The sequence below is a fragment of the Rattus rattus genome, chromosome 1, assembly GCF_011064425.1.
Source record: "Rattus rattus isolate New Zealand chromosome 1, Rrattus_CSIRO_v1, whole genome shotgun sequence".
Lineage (NCBI taxonomy): Eukaryota > Metazoa > Chordata > Mammalia > Rodentia > Muridae > Rattus > Rattus rattus.
The window spans coordinates 99030374-99046052 of record NC_046154.1 but is presented as its reverse complement, the minus strand read 5'-3'; the positions used below and the strand labels follow the sequence as shown (position 1 = coordinate 99046052).

General features: G+C 41.5%; 1 protein-coding gene across 1 annotated transcript in view; it reads left to right on the top strand.

Moving 5' to 3' along the window:
- Amot (angiomotin) overlaps positions 1-15345 on the top strand; it is a 49937-nt gene extending 34592 nt beyond the window's left edge. The window contains exons 9-13 of the mRNA XM_032904053.1: positions 1462-1652; positions 8261-8383; positions 9125-9357; positions 10447-11382; positions 11711-15345. Of these exons, the coding sequence (XP_032759944.1) occupies positions 1462-1652; positions 8261-8383; positions 9125-9357; positions 10447-11382; positions 11711-11808 (1581 nt within the window). The 3' untranslated portion in view covers positions 11809-15345. The remainder of the gene's footprint in view (positions 1-1461; positions 1653-8260; positions 8384-9124; positions 9358-10446; positions 11383-11710) is intronic.
- Positions 15346-15679: the final 334 nt, after the last annotated feature.

Sequence of the window (15679 nt, the reverse complement as noted above, 5' to 3'; positions counted from 1 at the left end):
TGCTTCCAGAAATACTGGCAGGGGGCTACTTACGGAAGTATAGGTGACTCAAATGCAGCTGGAAAGGTCTTCCTTCCCTAAGCATGGGGGATGACTCATTATAGCTGAATCACTGAAGATCTCTGCTGAACCTCCAGGCTGCTCCACCAATCAGAATTTTGTCTCTGTAGCAACTGTTACTGCTTATATAATCTTGGGGAGAGGGGGACTTATAAATCTTGTGCGGGGTATTTAGCCTTGGAACGATCGTTTACTTCTTTATTCCTCGGGGCTCGTTTCCTGAGGCTTACTTAACTAGTTGTGGAATGAAGGAACGGGAGAAAAGAAATGCCAAATTCCTGGGTATTTGCTTGCTTCTTTGTGTATTATTTTGTGTTCATCAGACTCTAAAGGTACTTAGTGCTTGTTAATCTTTACATGTTCGCCAGCTCCCTGTGGTAGAGTAAAAGGTGTGGCCAGTATAAATACATAGCCTACCTATTTCTTCCTTAGTTTTCTATTCCAGCAAAATCTGCCATTTTATTTTTCCCATGAACCAGAACAACAACAACAACCTCAAAAAAACCCATATGAAGTGAAACAGATGTACACCTAAATTAGTTGATGTTTTTTGAATTGAAGCTGGTGGGATCTTTGGACAGTTTTTCTGTTTTGTTCTGGGATTGGGTCTCTTGTAGTCCAGACAGGCTTACGACTTAGTCTGCGAAGGTGTACACCACCACTTCCAGCTGTAAGTGGTCTTTAATAATCTTCTGACCATACTACTTATTGGGGTTTAGAGGAGAAAAAAAATCAAGACCCCCTCACCCCAAATGTTGAGCACCTCAGTAAAGATCTCATAAATTAGGGACAATTTTGGAACCATATCATAGATATAAAAGAAAAAAATTCCCATTTTCCTTGAGGACTTTACTGTCAGCCAAGGACTGAAGTTTTTATTTCATTACATCTAAGTTTCAAACAACCTAGCAATGTGGAGATGTAAATTCTCCTTCCTTCTTTTGAATCAGCCTTGTACTCAAATTAAGAGCTGAGGTTAGGAATAGGTTAGGAATAGAACAGTTCATCAGTGCTCACAGCACTGTTTGGTTTGATACCTGGAAACACCAATCAATAACAGAGTGCTTGCCTAACATGCATGAAACTCTAGGTTAGATCTTCGACACTATGCAAAAAACAGGCAGGCAAAGAAACAAAATAGCATGGCCAAGCCTGTTCTTATAAAACAGAAGCTCTTTAGACCAGATTGGGTAGGGGAGGCTGTGTCAGGGGATTCATGAGTTCAAACCTAAATAGTGAAATCCTGTCTTAGAAAATCAGCAATGATTGATACATGGATGGATGGATAGATACATAGATAGATACATAGATACATAGATATATAGATAATCAATCTTCATGACTTAGGCAGTATGGTTTTTCTTTCACTAACTTGAGGGGTCTTGGAATCTCCCCCAATAGCGCCAGGGCAACTCTCAGCCCACTAATGCTTCGGAATACAATGCTGCTGCACTGATGGAGCTCCTCCGGGAGAAGGAGGAGAGAATTCTGGCTCTGGAAGCAGATATGACTAAGTGGGAGCAAAAGTATTTGGAAGAGAATGTGATGAGACACTTTGCTCTGGATGCTGCTGCAACCGTGGCTGCGCAGAGGTAAGTCACTGAAAGATGTGAATGGGAAAAGCAGGTACACTAACTCATTCAGAGATTTCCCAATATCTAGTCATTTTCCTCCCCTTCAGTTTCTCTTCATATATGTTTTTCTTTTTCCAATTACACATGGACCGGATGGATTTGGGGACAGAATTGTAAAGATTTCAAAATTATGGACTTTCTAGCATGATAATTGAGTTTGCATTAGGAATGAGCTGGAATATTACAGATAGGCTTAGTAAGTATTTGTACACCTCATTCCCTATTAGCTATAGATCCTTTCAGCCACGTGTGCCTGGTGTTTAGTCTCAGGACCAACGTGAAATCCCCACTGCAGAAATTCCAGTCAGAAAGCAAATGTCACTCAGGAGTAGCTGCTGCCATTTGATAGTCCTGGCTCTTCCTGGGTATGTGTGGAATATGAGTCCATCATGGCCCTTTGAGAAGGTCTATATCTGCAGGCTACAGGCTCTGTATTCCTGAGATCATCTTATATAAGAAGTCTCTTTCTATCTGGTACCAGAGAGAAAAAGGCAAGAGGAGTTCTATTTTTGGTTTCTTGGGTACTTTTTTTGCATATTAATAAAAAGAATTAATTAGCTTTTATAGGAAACAATTGTTCTTCACAGCTTTTGTATGTTGCCTATGTTCATAACTGTTAGCGGAGAAAGAAACAGCTCAGGTATCACCAGGGATAGCTTTGGTCGGGGGGATAATAGACAGGATGTGGGGTGTAGACATAGGTATTAAAAAGGGGGTCTTGTCTAGTCTCTTGCGTTACAGTATGTTATTTACCCAAACAGGCTTCTGCTATTCGAAAAGTTATTAGACACACAGTGTCTTTAATGCTTACAAATGTGCACATCAGTAGAGTCCATACTTGCTAGATTTTAGGTACTAATAGATGTGTGGAAGGAATCAGTGTTGGACTGGCACATTCTAAAGATACTCATGATTCTTCAGGTAGACTTATTCCAGAGTCTCCTGTCTCCAGATAACCTTATACCTTTAATAGACTGAAGCCATCTTTGTCTTAATCTTGAGGTCTTTGTCAGCTGAAGTTTCCCTGGCTTTGTTTCCTGGGAAAAGCATGCTCAGTAAAAAGCCAGTGTCATAATAGTGTCCAATGAATCTCCATGTGTGTCCGAAGATGGTCACAAGGCTTGGAGGCAGATATGAAGCAGAATTTAGTATCATATTATCTACAGGCTCCCAAAGAAGTGCAGCATTTGCTCAGAGATATTTGTGAAGGCCTGATGCAGGAAATGTGCTCATGGTGAGCCAGAGAGATGCAGGGTAGTTTTGTCCACTTTGTGCAGAAGCTTTGCATGATGTAGCTCATAACTGTACAAGGCATGAGAAAATGTTTGAAGGAGGCATCTTGGTGCTGACTACAGAATGGATTCCAGGGCAAAGTACAAGAAATCTAGAAAGGTGCTTGGCACAAGGGCCATTATATAAAAATAAACAAACCATTCCTCCTCTCCTTTCTGGAAAGCACTAAGGGTGGTGGGTTCACACAGATCTATGTCTAAAATGGGTTGACTTAAATTGGTGCTTTTATCACTGGGTAGATGTGTCCACATATTACAATTTTCAGCAAAATATGCATGTTTTTCATTTAATGGGATAGAACACAGGCTGTTCCCAGTGTTCCTAGCAAGTAGGAACACCTTCTTCCAGAGGCAAACATTCCTGATCTGCACTGTTTATAACGAATTCAGACAATAGGAGAAAATGAGAGGTGAAGAGATTATATTGAAATGCCTGTAGCATAAATGAGTTAGACTAGATGATTCCTCCTGACCCTTTTATTAAAGGTTTATTCTATATTTCCAACGATAATATCATTTCACTTTGTTCTACAGACTGGGTTCCTTATTTTAAATCTGTGAGATGATATTCAGAAAACAAGATTTCTTACCTTATAGGCCTTTCTCTCTGTCATGCCAATATCTCTTCACATTCCTTCACTTCGACCTGCCACCAACCTGAATCGTTTGTCCTTGTTCTGTGCTGGAAATCATTCATACACACACACACACACACACACACACACACACACACACACACACACACACACACACACACACAGACATTCAATGCAATTTTCATTCATTGCGATTAAATTCAAATTAAATGCAAAATGATGCCTGGGATGTTGACTGCAGATGGAAATTGCTCAAAATTTGATTAAAGAGGAAAAGTAAAAAAAAAAAATGGAGGGAGCAGAGAGGGAAGGAAGAAGAGGAAGTGAGAGAAAAAGCAAGGTTTCTTTAATCAATGTGTGATTAGCACTACATTTTAACACTCAAAATAGAAGTCACATTCTCCCGTGACCTCCTGGTCCTTAAACTTGATGCTTTCCTTCCTAGGCAATGACTCATCTGGTTCATGTCATAAAACTACAAACGTCTTTCCTAGACTGTCAATAGAAAAGGAGTTACATTGTGTTTACGCTCTGTTTTACTTGCCCTGCTCAGCATAATTATTTTGATCCATCACAGTTGATGCATTTATTAATAGCCCATGCCTTCTTATTTCTGTGTAATGTGTCATGGAATGGATGTATCATAGATCATTTATCCATTCATGTGATGATGGATATTTGGATTATTTCCAGTGTGTGACCTTTGAATATAAGGAAATACAAATTTTAACATAGGATTTTTTTAAAAGTTTATTTTCTTGCATTAGAAGCCATACTACATGGTAGTCTGTCTATAACCTTTGTAGTGCTTTGATTCTAAATAATCTTTTTCCAAGGGAAAGCTGTTGGTACAATGTTTTCAGACAGGAATTGGGGACTAGAAACTAGAAGTGTGTAGGAATAGACAGTGAGACTGATTGCTGTATGTATAGGTAAGTTGTATTCAATGCAGTGGAAAGGAAAAGAAGGGGAGAAAGAAAGAATACATTGAAGGCTTCTTTGGCTTTTCTAGTGAGGTAGTTGAATTTCACCTTTTAAAAAATAAGTACCTGAGCTGAGTGTGGTGGCACCAACCTGTTGTCTCAGTTCACAAGAGGGACAGGGAGGAAGGGTGTAAGTTCAAAGCCAGCTTAGGCTCTATCAAACCCTGTAGAAAATGAAATATAATAGTATGTGGCACTTAATATTTTTTGTCCAAAGGCTACGAAAAATGTATTTCTCAAAAACAGGCAGGGCTCTAGTGAGAACTTTAAACATATTACTTATCTTTTAAAGGTGGGTGCTATTATCTATTCTGCTCTCAGTCACGGAGGTATTCTATCATCTATAGAGCAGTACTCAAGGGCACAAGAGCCAGAATGGAAATCAATAGTGTATCCGTTTAACTGTCTCCTAGCTCAGTGATGATGAGTTTGAGATCCTTCGCTGTTCAATGAAGGATTAGCTGAAGATTCTTAGGCGCTTGCAGGAGTTGTCAATAATTGCAGGATCATGCCCTGCATTCAGGCTCTGAGTTACTGTGTCTCCAGAGAATCTAGGCACTTAATATGATGAATGGAAATCCCTAAAAAGAAGTCCTTCTTCATTCCCAGAAAATCTGATTTGGCAATCCAGATTTTGAGTTTGAGCGCATAAACGGTGAGGTTATACCTGGAGAGCAGCAAAAAGATAATACGATAACAACCCATCAACCATGTCATCTACTAGGATGGATTTACTGAATTGGGTTGTTAACTTGGAATGTTGCAGGTTTGTTTTGGCCAATGCAAATCCAGAAGAAGAGGTGGTAAAGTAACCGAGGGTGTGAGGAAGATTCGTACCACACTTGGCTATGTGTTCCTTCCTTAATGTCCTTTCTCAGTCTGCATTGTACTTACCTTGTTTTCAACCAGAACTTCTCTGCAATTAGAAAAATACTGTAATAGTAGTGCTTTCATCTCTAAGATTAAACTTAGAAATCTCCAGCAACTTGATGGATCCCATCATAGGGCTGTTCTCAAGACAACTTCACTGCAACAGCTCTGTAATCGAAAGCCATCATAGCACTTTGGAAAAATCCTCTCCTTGGTTCCCCATGACAGCAAACACTGTTCCATGATTTGAATTACAAGTACAGTTCTCATTCATTCTTTTATCTCCCTAATGTTACCATGGACATGGTCTCCAAGTCCAATCACGTCCACCACCTACAGCCCGTTCCCGTTTCCCGTGCCCCTTTACTGGTGTGCGTTTCATTATCGTCTGATGGGATTACTGCAATCACCTTCCAAACTGCTCTGCTTGATTCAAGTGCCTCTCTCCTCTGATCCACCTCTGTGTTTCAGCGACAGATAGTGCTGTTGTCACAGAGCTTGGCACACACTCTTTCATTCCCCACAAAAAGCTCTAGTGATTTTCAATGCCTGTGGACCAAAGTCCAAACTCACTCCTGTAGTAGTTAATTATTTATTTCTTGTCTACCCTTGCAAGTTTCCTACACCTAGGGCCTAATCATTTCCACATGTTTCTTCTCTCTAGCCTCCCATGATCTTTGGGTATTAAATAGGCAGCAAGATGCTACCAGTTAGAAAAGATGAAGCATATTTAGTGATTTATTTTTAAGGTATTTTTTGATCTTTAGAGACAGAGTCTCAAACAGACTTTGGCTGGCCTGATACTTGCTATATAGATCTGGTCTTGTACTGGTAATGATCTTCCTGCCTCAGTTGGGACTACGCTATTAGAGAAAAGGAGAGCATAATTTGGGTGGGGGGATGTTAACAAACATCTATTTATTTAAGAATTTTAGAGGACGAGATAGGAGGTCCAGGGGCATGTGGCTTTGAATGCTGTCTGCAGCCTGCAGCCATTATCTCCTGATATTCTTGAGGGTAGTCTCAGAGAGCTCTGGACCTAGTTCCTTCAAATGCTGTACTAGCTTGCATTGGCAAAGCCATTGGCTTCCTAGCCCTAGCCCTTCTCCAAGGAAGATTGATGTTGAGGGCTGTCCTGGCAGCCCTGTAGGAATTCACTAAGTGCCCCACATTTTCAGGCTCCATTCCTGAGCAGTTCACAATGTCCATATCAATTAGCTGGCAGGGCTCTGTGTACCCAAACTGGTCTTTTATGCAATGAATGGCTGTAGGCCAGCACCAGTTCCCCCAATGACAAACCGTACGTTCAAACCCCCAGTGTCTGTAGACAGCATGCACTTTTCAAGAGGCTTGGCTCTAAAGAGTTAGCCTTCAGTTTCCCTTGGCACTCTGTAAGAGCACAAATGGCCTCCAGGATTGCACCAAGGGGCACACTGTCTCAAACTCATACTGACATTTTGTTATTCTCTTTCTATTAAAAAAGAAAGGGCATTGTTGTGTGCCTTTCCTGTGCCCAATGGTAGATGTTTTTATATCACTAACTTTAATTTACATAAAAGGGCAGGAAATGTCACTTCAGTTCTCATTTTGCATGTGAAGAAGAGTAAGCATAAAAGCAGGTAACTGACTTTTGCACTTCAGAAAGTTGGTTTCTGGCAGAGTACTTGAGGAATCAGCGACTTGATCCTGGGGCTGTCTCTAGGAATAGCCTTCATATCGAGTACTATGCAAGGGGGTTAATTCAGGAGAATTGTGAACAAGTGGATTGCTCTGGAGAAATATAGAATTTGGGGATGTTAAACTAGTTTGATTTGGCAAATGATGGAGAGAAAGTGTATCCCTCCCACTTCTTCCCAACTCCAGTAAACGGTTACAAGTTTGCAAAGGAGCTGTAGGCATTGGGACAGCAGTGGTTTTTATAGAGGGCTACCAGACAGACTTCCCTAATCTTAGGGAAGCTAACTTACCACCTGGTCATTTCCTTGCTATTCTATTACCCCAAATCTTTTCTGGTCACAATCCCAATGCCAAGAGAACATGACTCTTTAGCTTCCATCAGATAACATACCTGGAATCCGGAAGGAGGTGAGTGAAGCAGGCCCACTTCGTCCTTCTTCAGCCTGTTGTCCTGATTCCTGTATAACCTTTAACCCCATGCATGTCTTCTTTAATCATAATACCTATCTCTCTCTTAGGCCTCATCTCTTTTCCTTGTCTTTTGGTCTCTCATCTACTCACCCCTCTCTGTCTCTGGTATTCTCCTCTGCACACATGTTTCTCCTTTTTTGAGGCTTTGAGTTAATGGCCTGAGACAATTCCAGGTGGAACACGATGATCCCTTGCACAGCTGAGACTCTGGCATGAGAACAGTCACTTGAGTTGGTTTAAAACCCATGTATTCAGTGAGAGAATGGTTGCTGATGTAGATTAGATGAAGAAGCAAAGAGCACCGAGTCAAAGGCCCCTTCTGTTAGTTCATATGGCATAACTGGCTTTAGTTTCTGTGTCTCTGTTGTGTGTTTCTAGCCCTCATATGTAAATGATCCTCAACTGTCATAGAACCTACTCAGCAATCCTCTGGTTTCTTTCAAAAATACCTTTCCATTTTGTGACTGTTAAGGGAATGAAGTCGGAAGTGTACATATTCCTGAAATCATACTTGCTCAAAGCTCTTTCCAGTGAGTCCCTGACAAATCAAACATTCCTGTTGAGATCAATGTTAATTTAAGAATTTTCAGCAAATCTTCCATTGACTTAGGATTGAAAATAACATGTATTGGTTTTGATGCCTGCTCATCATCGTCACTGCCCTTTGTCTCCCACAGAGACACAACAGTCATTAGCCACTCTCCTAACACCAGCTATGACACAGCCTTAGAGGCCCGCATCCAGAAAGAAGAGGAAGAGATCCTGATGGCAAACAAGCGTTGCTTAGACATGGAAGGAAGGTAAAGTCTGAATGCAGACCCAGAAGGATTGAGAAGTCGATATTGAGACCAGCTACATCAGTAGAGTAGGGCAAGCCTGTTTATTCAGAAATGATGAACTTGATTGTGCAGCCTGCCCACCTCCTACCTCTTTACCCCTGCCAGTCTGTTACCTAAGGTTTGATGTGATGACCTTAATAATGAACATTCTTGCTAACTGTGGAGTTCCAGGTAGGGTTGCTTTTTCCTGGATTTTATAATTGTTTTCCATTTGTATTCCATTCTGAGGTATTCCTTATAGCAATAATTCTATAATACAGATAATTTGTCAACAAAATATCTGGGGATTATGACACCCAATGTCTTTTATAGACTCAGTGTCATTTATTACTACCTGGAAGTCATGCCTTACTAGAAGACTCTTATCTTCTCACTGAACTTACTGTTATTATGGACATACTCCTTTACTAGAGAATGACTTCTTTCATACATGGCCTTTCTATTTGCCAATATTTGACTTTGATCTTCTAGGGTGTCCATAGAAATTTTTAGATACTCTCTTACGTCTACTTGGCAGTCCAGAGGATGTGCTATTTTATTTTCCTTCAAGCCCTAACACACTGTCCCTTGCCTCCAACTAAGAGTTAACTACACCAGCCCTTAATAGAAAGGATAATAGGAATACAAATTCATATAGGCAGTGAGATTAGAATGGAGAAGTAGTAACCAAGTCTCTGTGTGTGCTTTTTCTTTGTCTCCTAGGATTAAGACCCTCCATGCCCAGATTATTGAAAAGGATGCCATGATCAAGGTGCTGCAGCAGCGCTCCAGAAAGGAGCCTAGTAAGACAGAGCAACTCTCATCCATGCGGCCAGCGAAGTCTCTGATGTCCATTTCCAATGCTGGATCAGGCCTGCTTGCACACTCATCTACATTGACTGGTGTGCCCATCATGGAGGAAAAGCGAGATGACAAGAGCTGGAAGGGGAGCCTCGGTAAGAAAAATGAAAGGAACAGAAGCAAGGGTACAGTGACATACCTAGAAAGCATCATGGCTCTGTTACACGCAGCAAGGAAAAGGACAATGGTCCAGCTTCTAGAGAGGAGAGTTTGGGGTTATTTTTTCTCCTGATGGAACTAGATGCATAAGGAGGACTCTGAAGTCTCATGATGAGAACAGTAACTGAAAGACTGAAAATATGAGAATCCTGTGTTTAGGGTTGGGAAAGAACCTAACTTGAATTTTATGTAAAAAAAAAAAAAATTCTTGTATTTGGCTTTTGCCACATGGGAGCTTTGTTCAAAACTGAAATTGACTTTATCTCAGGAAAAATTCAAAATTACAGCATCGCTATGTTCCTTCCTCTCCTATGGAAAGAGGACCCAAAATTCTCTTAAGGCTAATGAAGTCACGTGTCAGCTTTTCTTACCAGAATGTTCAGATAAGAGAACAGAATGTACTTTTTTGTTCAATTCCTGTCCATTTTATCCCCTCTAATTAAAGCCTCGGAGTACCTTACATACTGAGACACATTTTTGATCCAAAGGAAGCAAACAAATGATATATTTCAAATATTTTGCTGTTTTTAACTCCTTTCTTGATCCAATGAATGCAGTATCCTTCAGTCAGAGTTCTTTGAGCCCTAGTCATGTTTGGAACCGTACATTACACAACTCAAAACACCCTTATTGGTATCTACAGGCTCCCCATGCCACTGAGTTATTTTCATCTCTCTGGTTAATGTGGGGTATTATGACTGGTACAAAAAAGACCTCTGACAAGTTGGTCTTCCGAACTCACTAACGAAAAAGAAGTGTAACCGATACCCAGGACACTTAGAGGTTTAATGTTATGTTGTTAATTGCATAATAAAGACAAGAAGGGATCCTCTAAGTCCAAAAGCAACTCTTAGCTGGGATGTAAGAGAGAGAGGATCCCAGAGGTTCACTAGAGGCAAAACCAATCACGTTTGGAAGAAAACTATCAAATATTTTCTTTTCCTCAATTCCGAAAAGGGTAAATAGTTAATCAGTATCTAGAGAAAAATCACTTCCCATCCTCTTGTTCCTTGCTTCACCCTTAGGCATTCTTTTGGGTGGAGACTACCGTGCTGAGCCTGGGCCATCCACACCTTCCCCTGTGCCTCCATCTACTCCTCTACCCTCAGCTCATTCGAAGACTGGCAGTCGCGATTGTAGCACCCAAACTGAGCGCGGATCGGAGTCCACCAAAACCGCAGCTGTCACTCCCATCTCGGTTCCAATGGCTGGTCCAGTTGCTGCTGCTGCTCCTGCTGCTGCCATCAATGCAACTGCTGCCACCAACACTGCCACTGCTGCCACCAACACCACTATCATGGTAGCTGCTGCTCCAGTTGCTGTTGCTGCTGCTGCTGCTCCAGCTGCTGCTACTGCCACCCCATCTCCAGCAAATGCTGCTGCTCTTGCTGCTGCTGCTGCTGCTGCTGTCACTCCAGCTACTCCTGTCTCTGCAGCTACCTCTGTCTCTGCAGCTACTTCGATCTCTCAGGCTGCTCCAGTCTCTCCAGCTGCTGTAGTCCCTCCAGCTGCTCCTGTCTCACCAGCTGCTGCTGGTCAGATTGCAGTTGCTGCGTCTCTTACTTCTGCTACCGTTTCTCCAACTCCTGCTGCTGCTACTGCTGCTGGTGCTGCAGTTGCTGGTGCTGGTGCTGGTGCTGGTGCTGGTGCTGCTGCTGGTGCTGCCGCTGGTGCTGCTGTTGCCACTGTTGCTGCTGCTGCGACCACTACTGCTATTCAGGTTGCTCCAGCTACTTCGGCTCCGGTTCCATCTCCAGCTTCGATTCCGGCTCCAGCAACGGCTCAGGCTTCTGCTCCGACTCCGACTCAGGCATCAGCTCCAGCTCCGATTGAACCTCCTACTCCAGTTCCGACTCCAACTCCAGCTTTGGTTCAAGATGAGGGTCCTGCAAGTCCAGGTGCCAGTTCCGGACCACGCTGTCTGTCTACACCAAATCTGATGTGCAATCCAGATAAGCCAGGTAGTTACAATTTTCTTTAGCAGGCATCTTCTGGTGGTGTTCTCGGGTGTACATCTATCAGTTGATGCCCGCCATTTTGACAGAGTTGAACACTGCATGATCCAAAGGGTCAGAGGAAAGAAAAGATGTTCTGGAAATGCCTTCTGTCACTCGCTAAAATGGGAATGGTCAAGAGCAGAGGCCATTTTTCAGTAAGGAAAAGGATAGGCATGTCTGTAGTGGCAAGTTCCATTTAGAAATGAGAATTGTAATGGTTCTTAACATGGTTTGCTGAAAGTTAATCTTTCCTTTCTGCCTAAGTCTTTTCTAACCCTTCGTTTCCATTCAGATGGTCCTGCTTTCCACTCCAGCACTCTGGAAAGGAAGACACCCATTCAGATCCTGGGGCAAGAGCCTGATGCAGAGATGGTGGAATATCTCATCTAAAGGCCACATCAAGCGCTGGAGTTATCAATCAGCAAGAGTTCTTTTTAATAATGTTTCCCTTTCATTTGTTTAATCTGGGGTGAAGATGGGGTTGGGAGGTGGGGATGATTTTTCTAAAGGGACTTTTTATTGGACTCTGGTAGTACATAAGTAATGCCATAGAAATGAATTCCAATCTATTTTGGAATCCTTAGGGAGTACCTCAAAAAGATAGGTTAAGCAGAATGTGCTCTACAGCTTACTGTTGGGCTTTATACAAATCATGGACTATTAACAGGTAGTGACGTCCATTGATGTTTTGAATACGCTTCAACTTGTTTTAAATTTCCCACTTGAGGTCACTTTTCATTGAAGAATACAGTATGTGTAGAAGGCAGGTTGTAACATGTAGTTACGAAGTGGAAATTCAGGGAGAGTTTGAGGACTTGCTACTTTGTGTAGTCACTACCTAGACAACAGCCACAGAAAACTCTTACTTTGGGCTTGAGAAAAGAAAGTGTTTTAGGAGCTATGGATGCTGAAGAAAAGGTAGAGAGGATTAGGGTAAAGAACGGTGCTGGAGCCAATTTTCTCTCCCAGTTGCCAGTTACCCTGCCTCCTCGTAATGATGGTATTTCTCTCCATTTTAATGGTGCTTTGGAAGTGGATTCTTTTGGTTTCTTCCTGGAGGTTGATACATTCATATATATACTCTGGAATAATATATGCATTTGGATAATTAATATATTGCTTTCAGAGGGTAGGAAGGTAAATGAACAGTGATCCATCACTGCCTCTCTTAGGGGATTAGATGTTAGAGGCCTTGATGAAGGGCTGCAAGAGACGCTGCATGCAGACGTTTGTGATCTGGGTATAGTCATGAATATGGCCCAGTCACCTTAAATTAGTCCACTTGACTGACATAGCCTTTTCCCCCCAACAATGCAGACTCACTGGCTGGTTTGCCAGTATTTGTTTGCCAATCGTTTGCACAATAAGGAAACATCTTTGCTGACAGGCTGAATGTGTTGAATTTCTGGCAAATACTCGGAAATGTTTCTTTTTTGTTTTTCCAAATCCTTAGCATGTGCCTTCAAAGGTATATGCAGCTGTCACCTCCAAGGAAATAGCATAAGAAATCCAAAGTACCAGGCTGCAGTCAGGAGCGAGGTTGATTGCAGCAATCTCCTCAACTACCTCTTCTCACTACCGGTGACTCCATCTTGGAATCCCTTTGGGCAGCAGCTGGGAATGTATACATGGGCGAGACCAACACGGGACCTTGCCATAGAGCTGCCTCCAAGGACACAGAGGGTGTCAGGTGTCACTGGTCCTTGTCCCTTGTCTCTGCCCTTCATTAAGGCAATAGAACTGCAGATAGTACCATTAAGATCAGTTTTCAGGACTATAGGGAGGTTAAGGGAGGGGGCTATTGGGTAAAGGGGGTAGACATTTAGAGATGTGTTAAGTTAGAAATGAGATTGATACAAGGGTACCCTGCATTATGCCATGGACTATAGCGGTGGGGAAGAACTTTATTTAGCAATATAGCATTAAGTTTAGTGATGAGGAATCTGAGAGTTGGAAAAGATCAGTGACTTTTTCAAGATTACCAAGCGCATCTCTCTGTTCTGCCAATTACATGCCCATTTTGGTAAACAATTATAAAAAAGAAGGTTCTGTTTTGAAGAAAGGACATCTTCATAGTCTAGGGCATACCTACATTATGAAAATCATCTTGGTGTGAATAGATTGATTGGGTATCTGAATTCTTATCTTGTCTCTGCTGGAGTGCCTTATATGAAATTGTTTTTTTCCTCATCCCATTTAATCATTGAGCTACATGAAATGCACCCCAACTGTTTTTCACTATAAAATTGGGTGTCTTGGGTCATTTTATGTATTCCTCTGTGAGAATAAGAGTGCTATATTTACCTGTATTCTTGTGTAGTTCCTAATTACCTTCCAAAAGATTTGTGTGTGTGTGTCTGTCCGTCTGTCTGTAGATGAGGGAAGGCAATACAACATCTTTTAACTAGTATTTTTTTCCACATTTTTAATAGCAAAATGATCATCCAATGTATTGGTCCTCAGTTACAGAGTGAATGCCAAATAGACATTTAAAAGTGCAAGGAAAAAAACCTTCAGACAGTAGAAGAACCAGGCAGCAAACACCAGGAGAGCTACTTTCTATTCAAGCAAATGAATGAGAATAAAAGAACCTACATGTCCTCTCACGATGAAAACATATTGCTAGAATTTGGGCTGACTCTGGGAGCCATGATTATAATCATATACTGTAAAGCGACAGATGAAATACATTCCTCACTGTGGCAACAATCTCTTTAGAATCCTGTGTTTGAGGAAAGAAGGAAGTCCTTGCTGAACTGTTAATTTGAACTTTGCAGAACCTCTGTGCCTTATCACCTAAGAGGCACTCCTTCTCTTCAGTGTCTGTCCCAGGCAATTTGCTAGAAGGACATTGCATGTCTAAAAGATGGAAGAATACTATGTTGGTAGAATCTGCATAGATTCTACCTTTTGAGAAAATCCCTACCACGTACCAGTTTAAAAATTCAGAATATGGATAAATCTCAAATTAACTCACGTCTTCACGGTTGCGTGAATGTAACATTCTGGGCCTCTTCCTGGACTTCCCAGAAGAGGAGGGAATATTTGTTGTCTTAACTTTTACTGTCTGGTCGTCTATGAGGATCTTATAATGCATTATGTTATCCCCCATGTCCCATGTCCAGCAAAATTTCACTTGAGGGAACTATACTTGATACAAAACTATTAACATTGTTGGGGAGGTAACTGAACTTCCTTTGAAAGTCATGTATTGTGACTGTTGTCTTAATGAAGGTTTTACTTTCAGTGTTGCTTTTGATCTGCAGGGTGATGGGGCAGTAGAAACTTGAAACATCTGCCATCATCAATGGCAGGAAACCTAGCAAGATACCTGTCATGTTCTCTTTTTACTTTTGCACTGTTGAGTGGGTCTAACCAACTTATTTCCCAACTACTTTTTTACATGAAGAATCTAAATCATGTGGCAGCTTAAAGTATAGATGTATGCGCTAACTTTAATAAATGCTCATATCTGTTAGCCATACAGTCTGTTATCTTACATGCTCCTTCATACATGGAATGTGTTACTTAGGATATGTTCCTACTTACAGAAAGTATTTTCAAAGGGAACTATTCGCTGTGGGTTCATTGTCACTGATTTCGGCCTGCCACAACCTTTAGAAGTTCTTCTTTCGAGTGCCGCCCATTGACAGTAGGAGAACGGTTGGAACCATGTGCGTTTTCTTCTGGTAGTAAGAGTGGGTTAAAAGAAGCTTTCAAATCCTTCTGACCTCCTTTGTGGTTAATGGCATGTGTTGAATAAGATGGCTACATGGGTTTGGCAGATTGTTCAAGAAGAATTACTTTTGGCTAATGTATGTGGTCTTTGTAGTGGTTATGATCCTATTCTGTAAATCAAGAGACTTAGATCAAATAAAGTTAAGCCTATCTTTTCAATGATAATAAAGTTAGCCGTTTTAAAATGCAGCACTGTGTGGAAAATGCTTTGGTGTTTACTGGCTTTGGGCGGTGTTGGTAATTACTTTCAAGATAGTGAAAATGTCTTACACCAGCAGCACAATTTGCATTTGCTCAAAGTATGGGATGTGCTTGAAACATCTTCAGACAATATGGCAAGCCGCATGCTCTATAGCAGTCTTTATATACAATGACAAGCAAGCTATATATAGTAAGAGCTTTGCACCTTTTAGATTTTGGGTTCTGAGGAGTAAAATGATGGGCATCCAAAGCAGAGAACTAATTTTGGGATTAGTATTTTCGAGCCACCTTCCCTTGGAATTCCTATTCTGTAACAGTAATA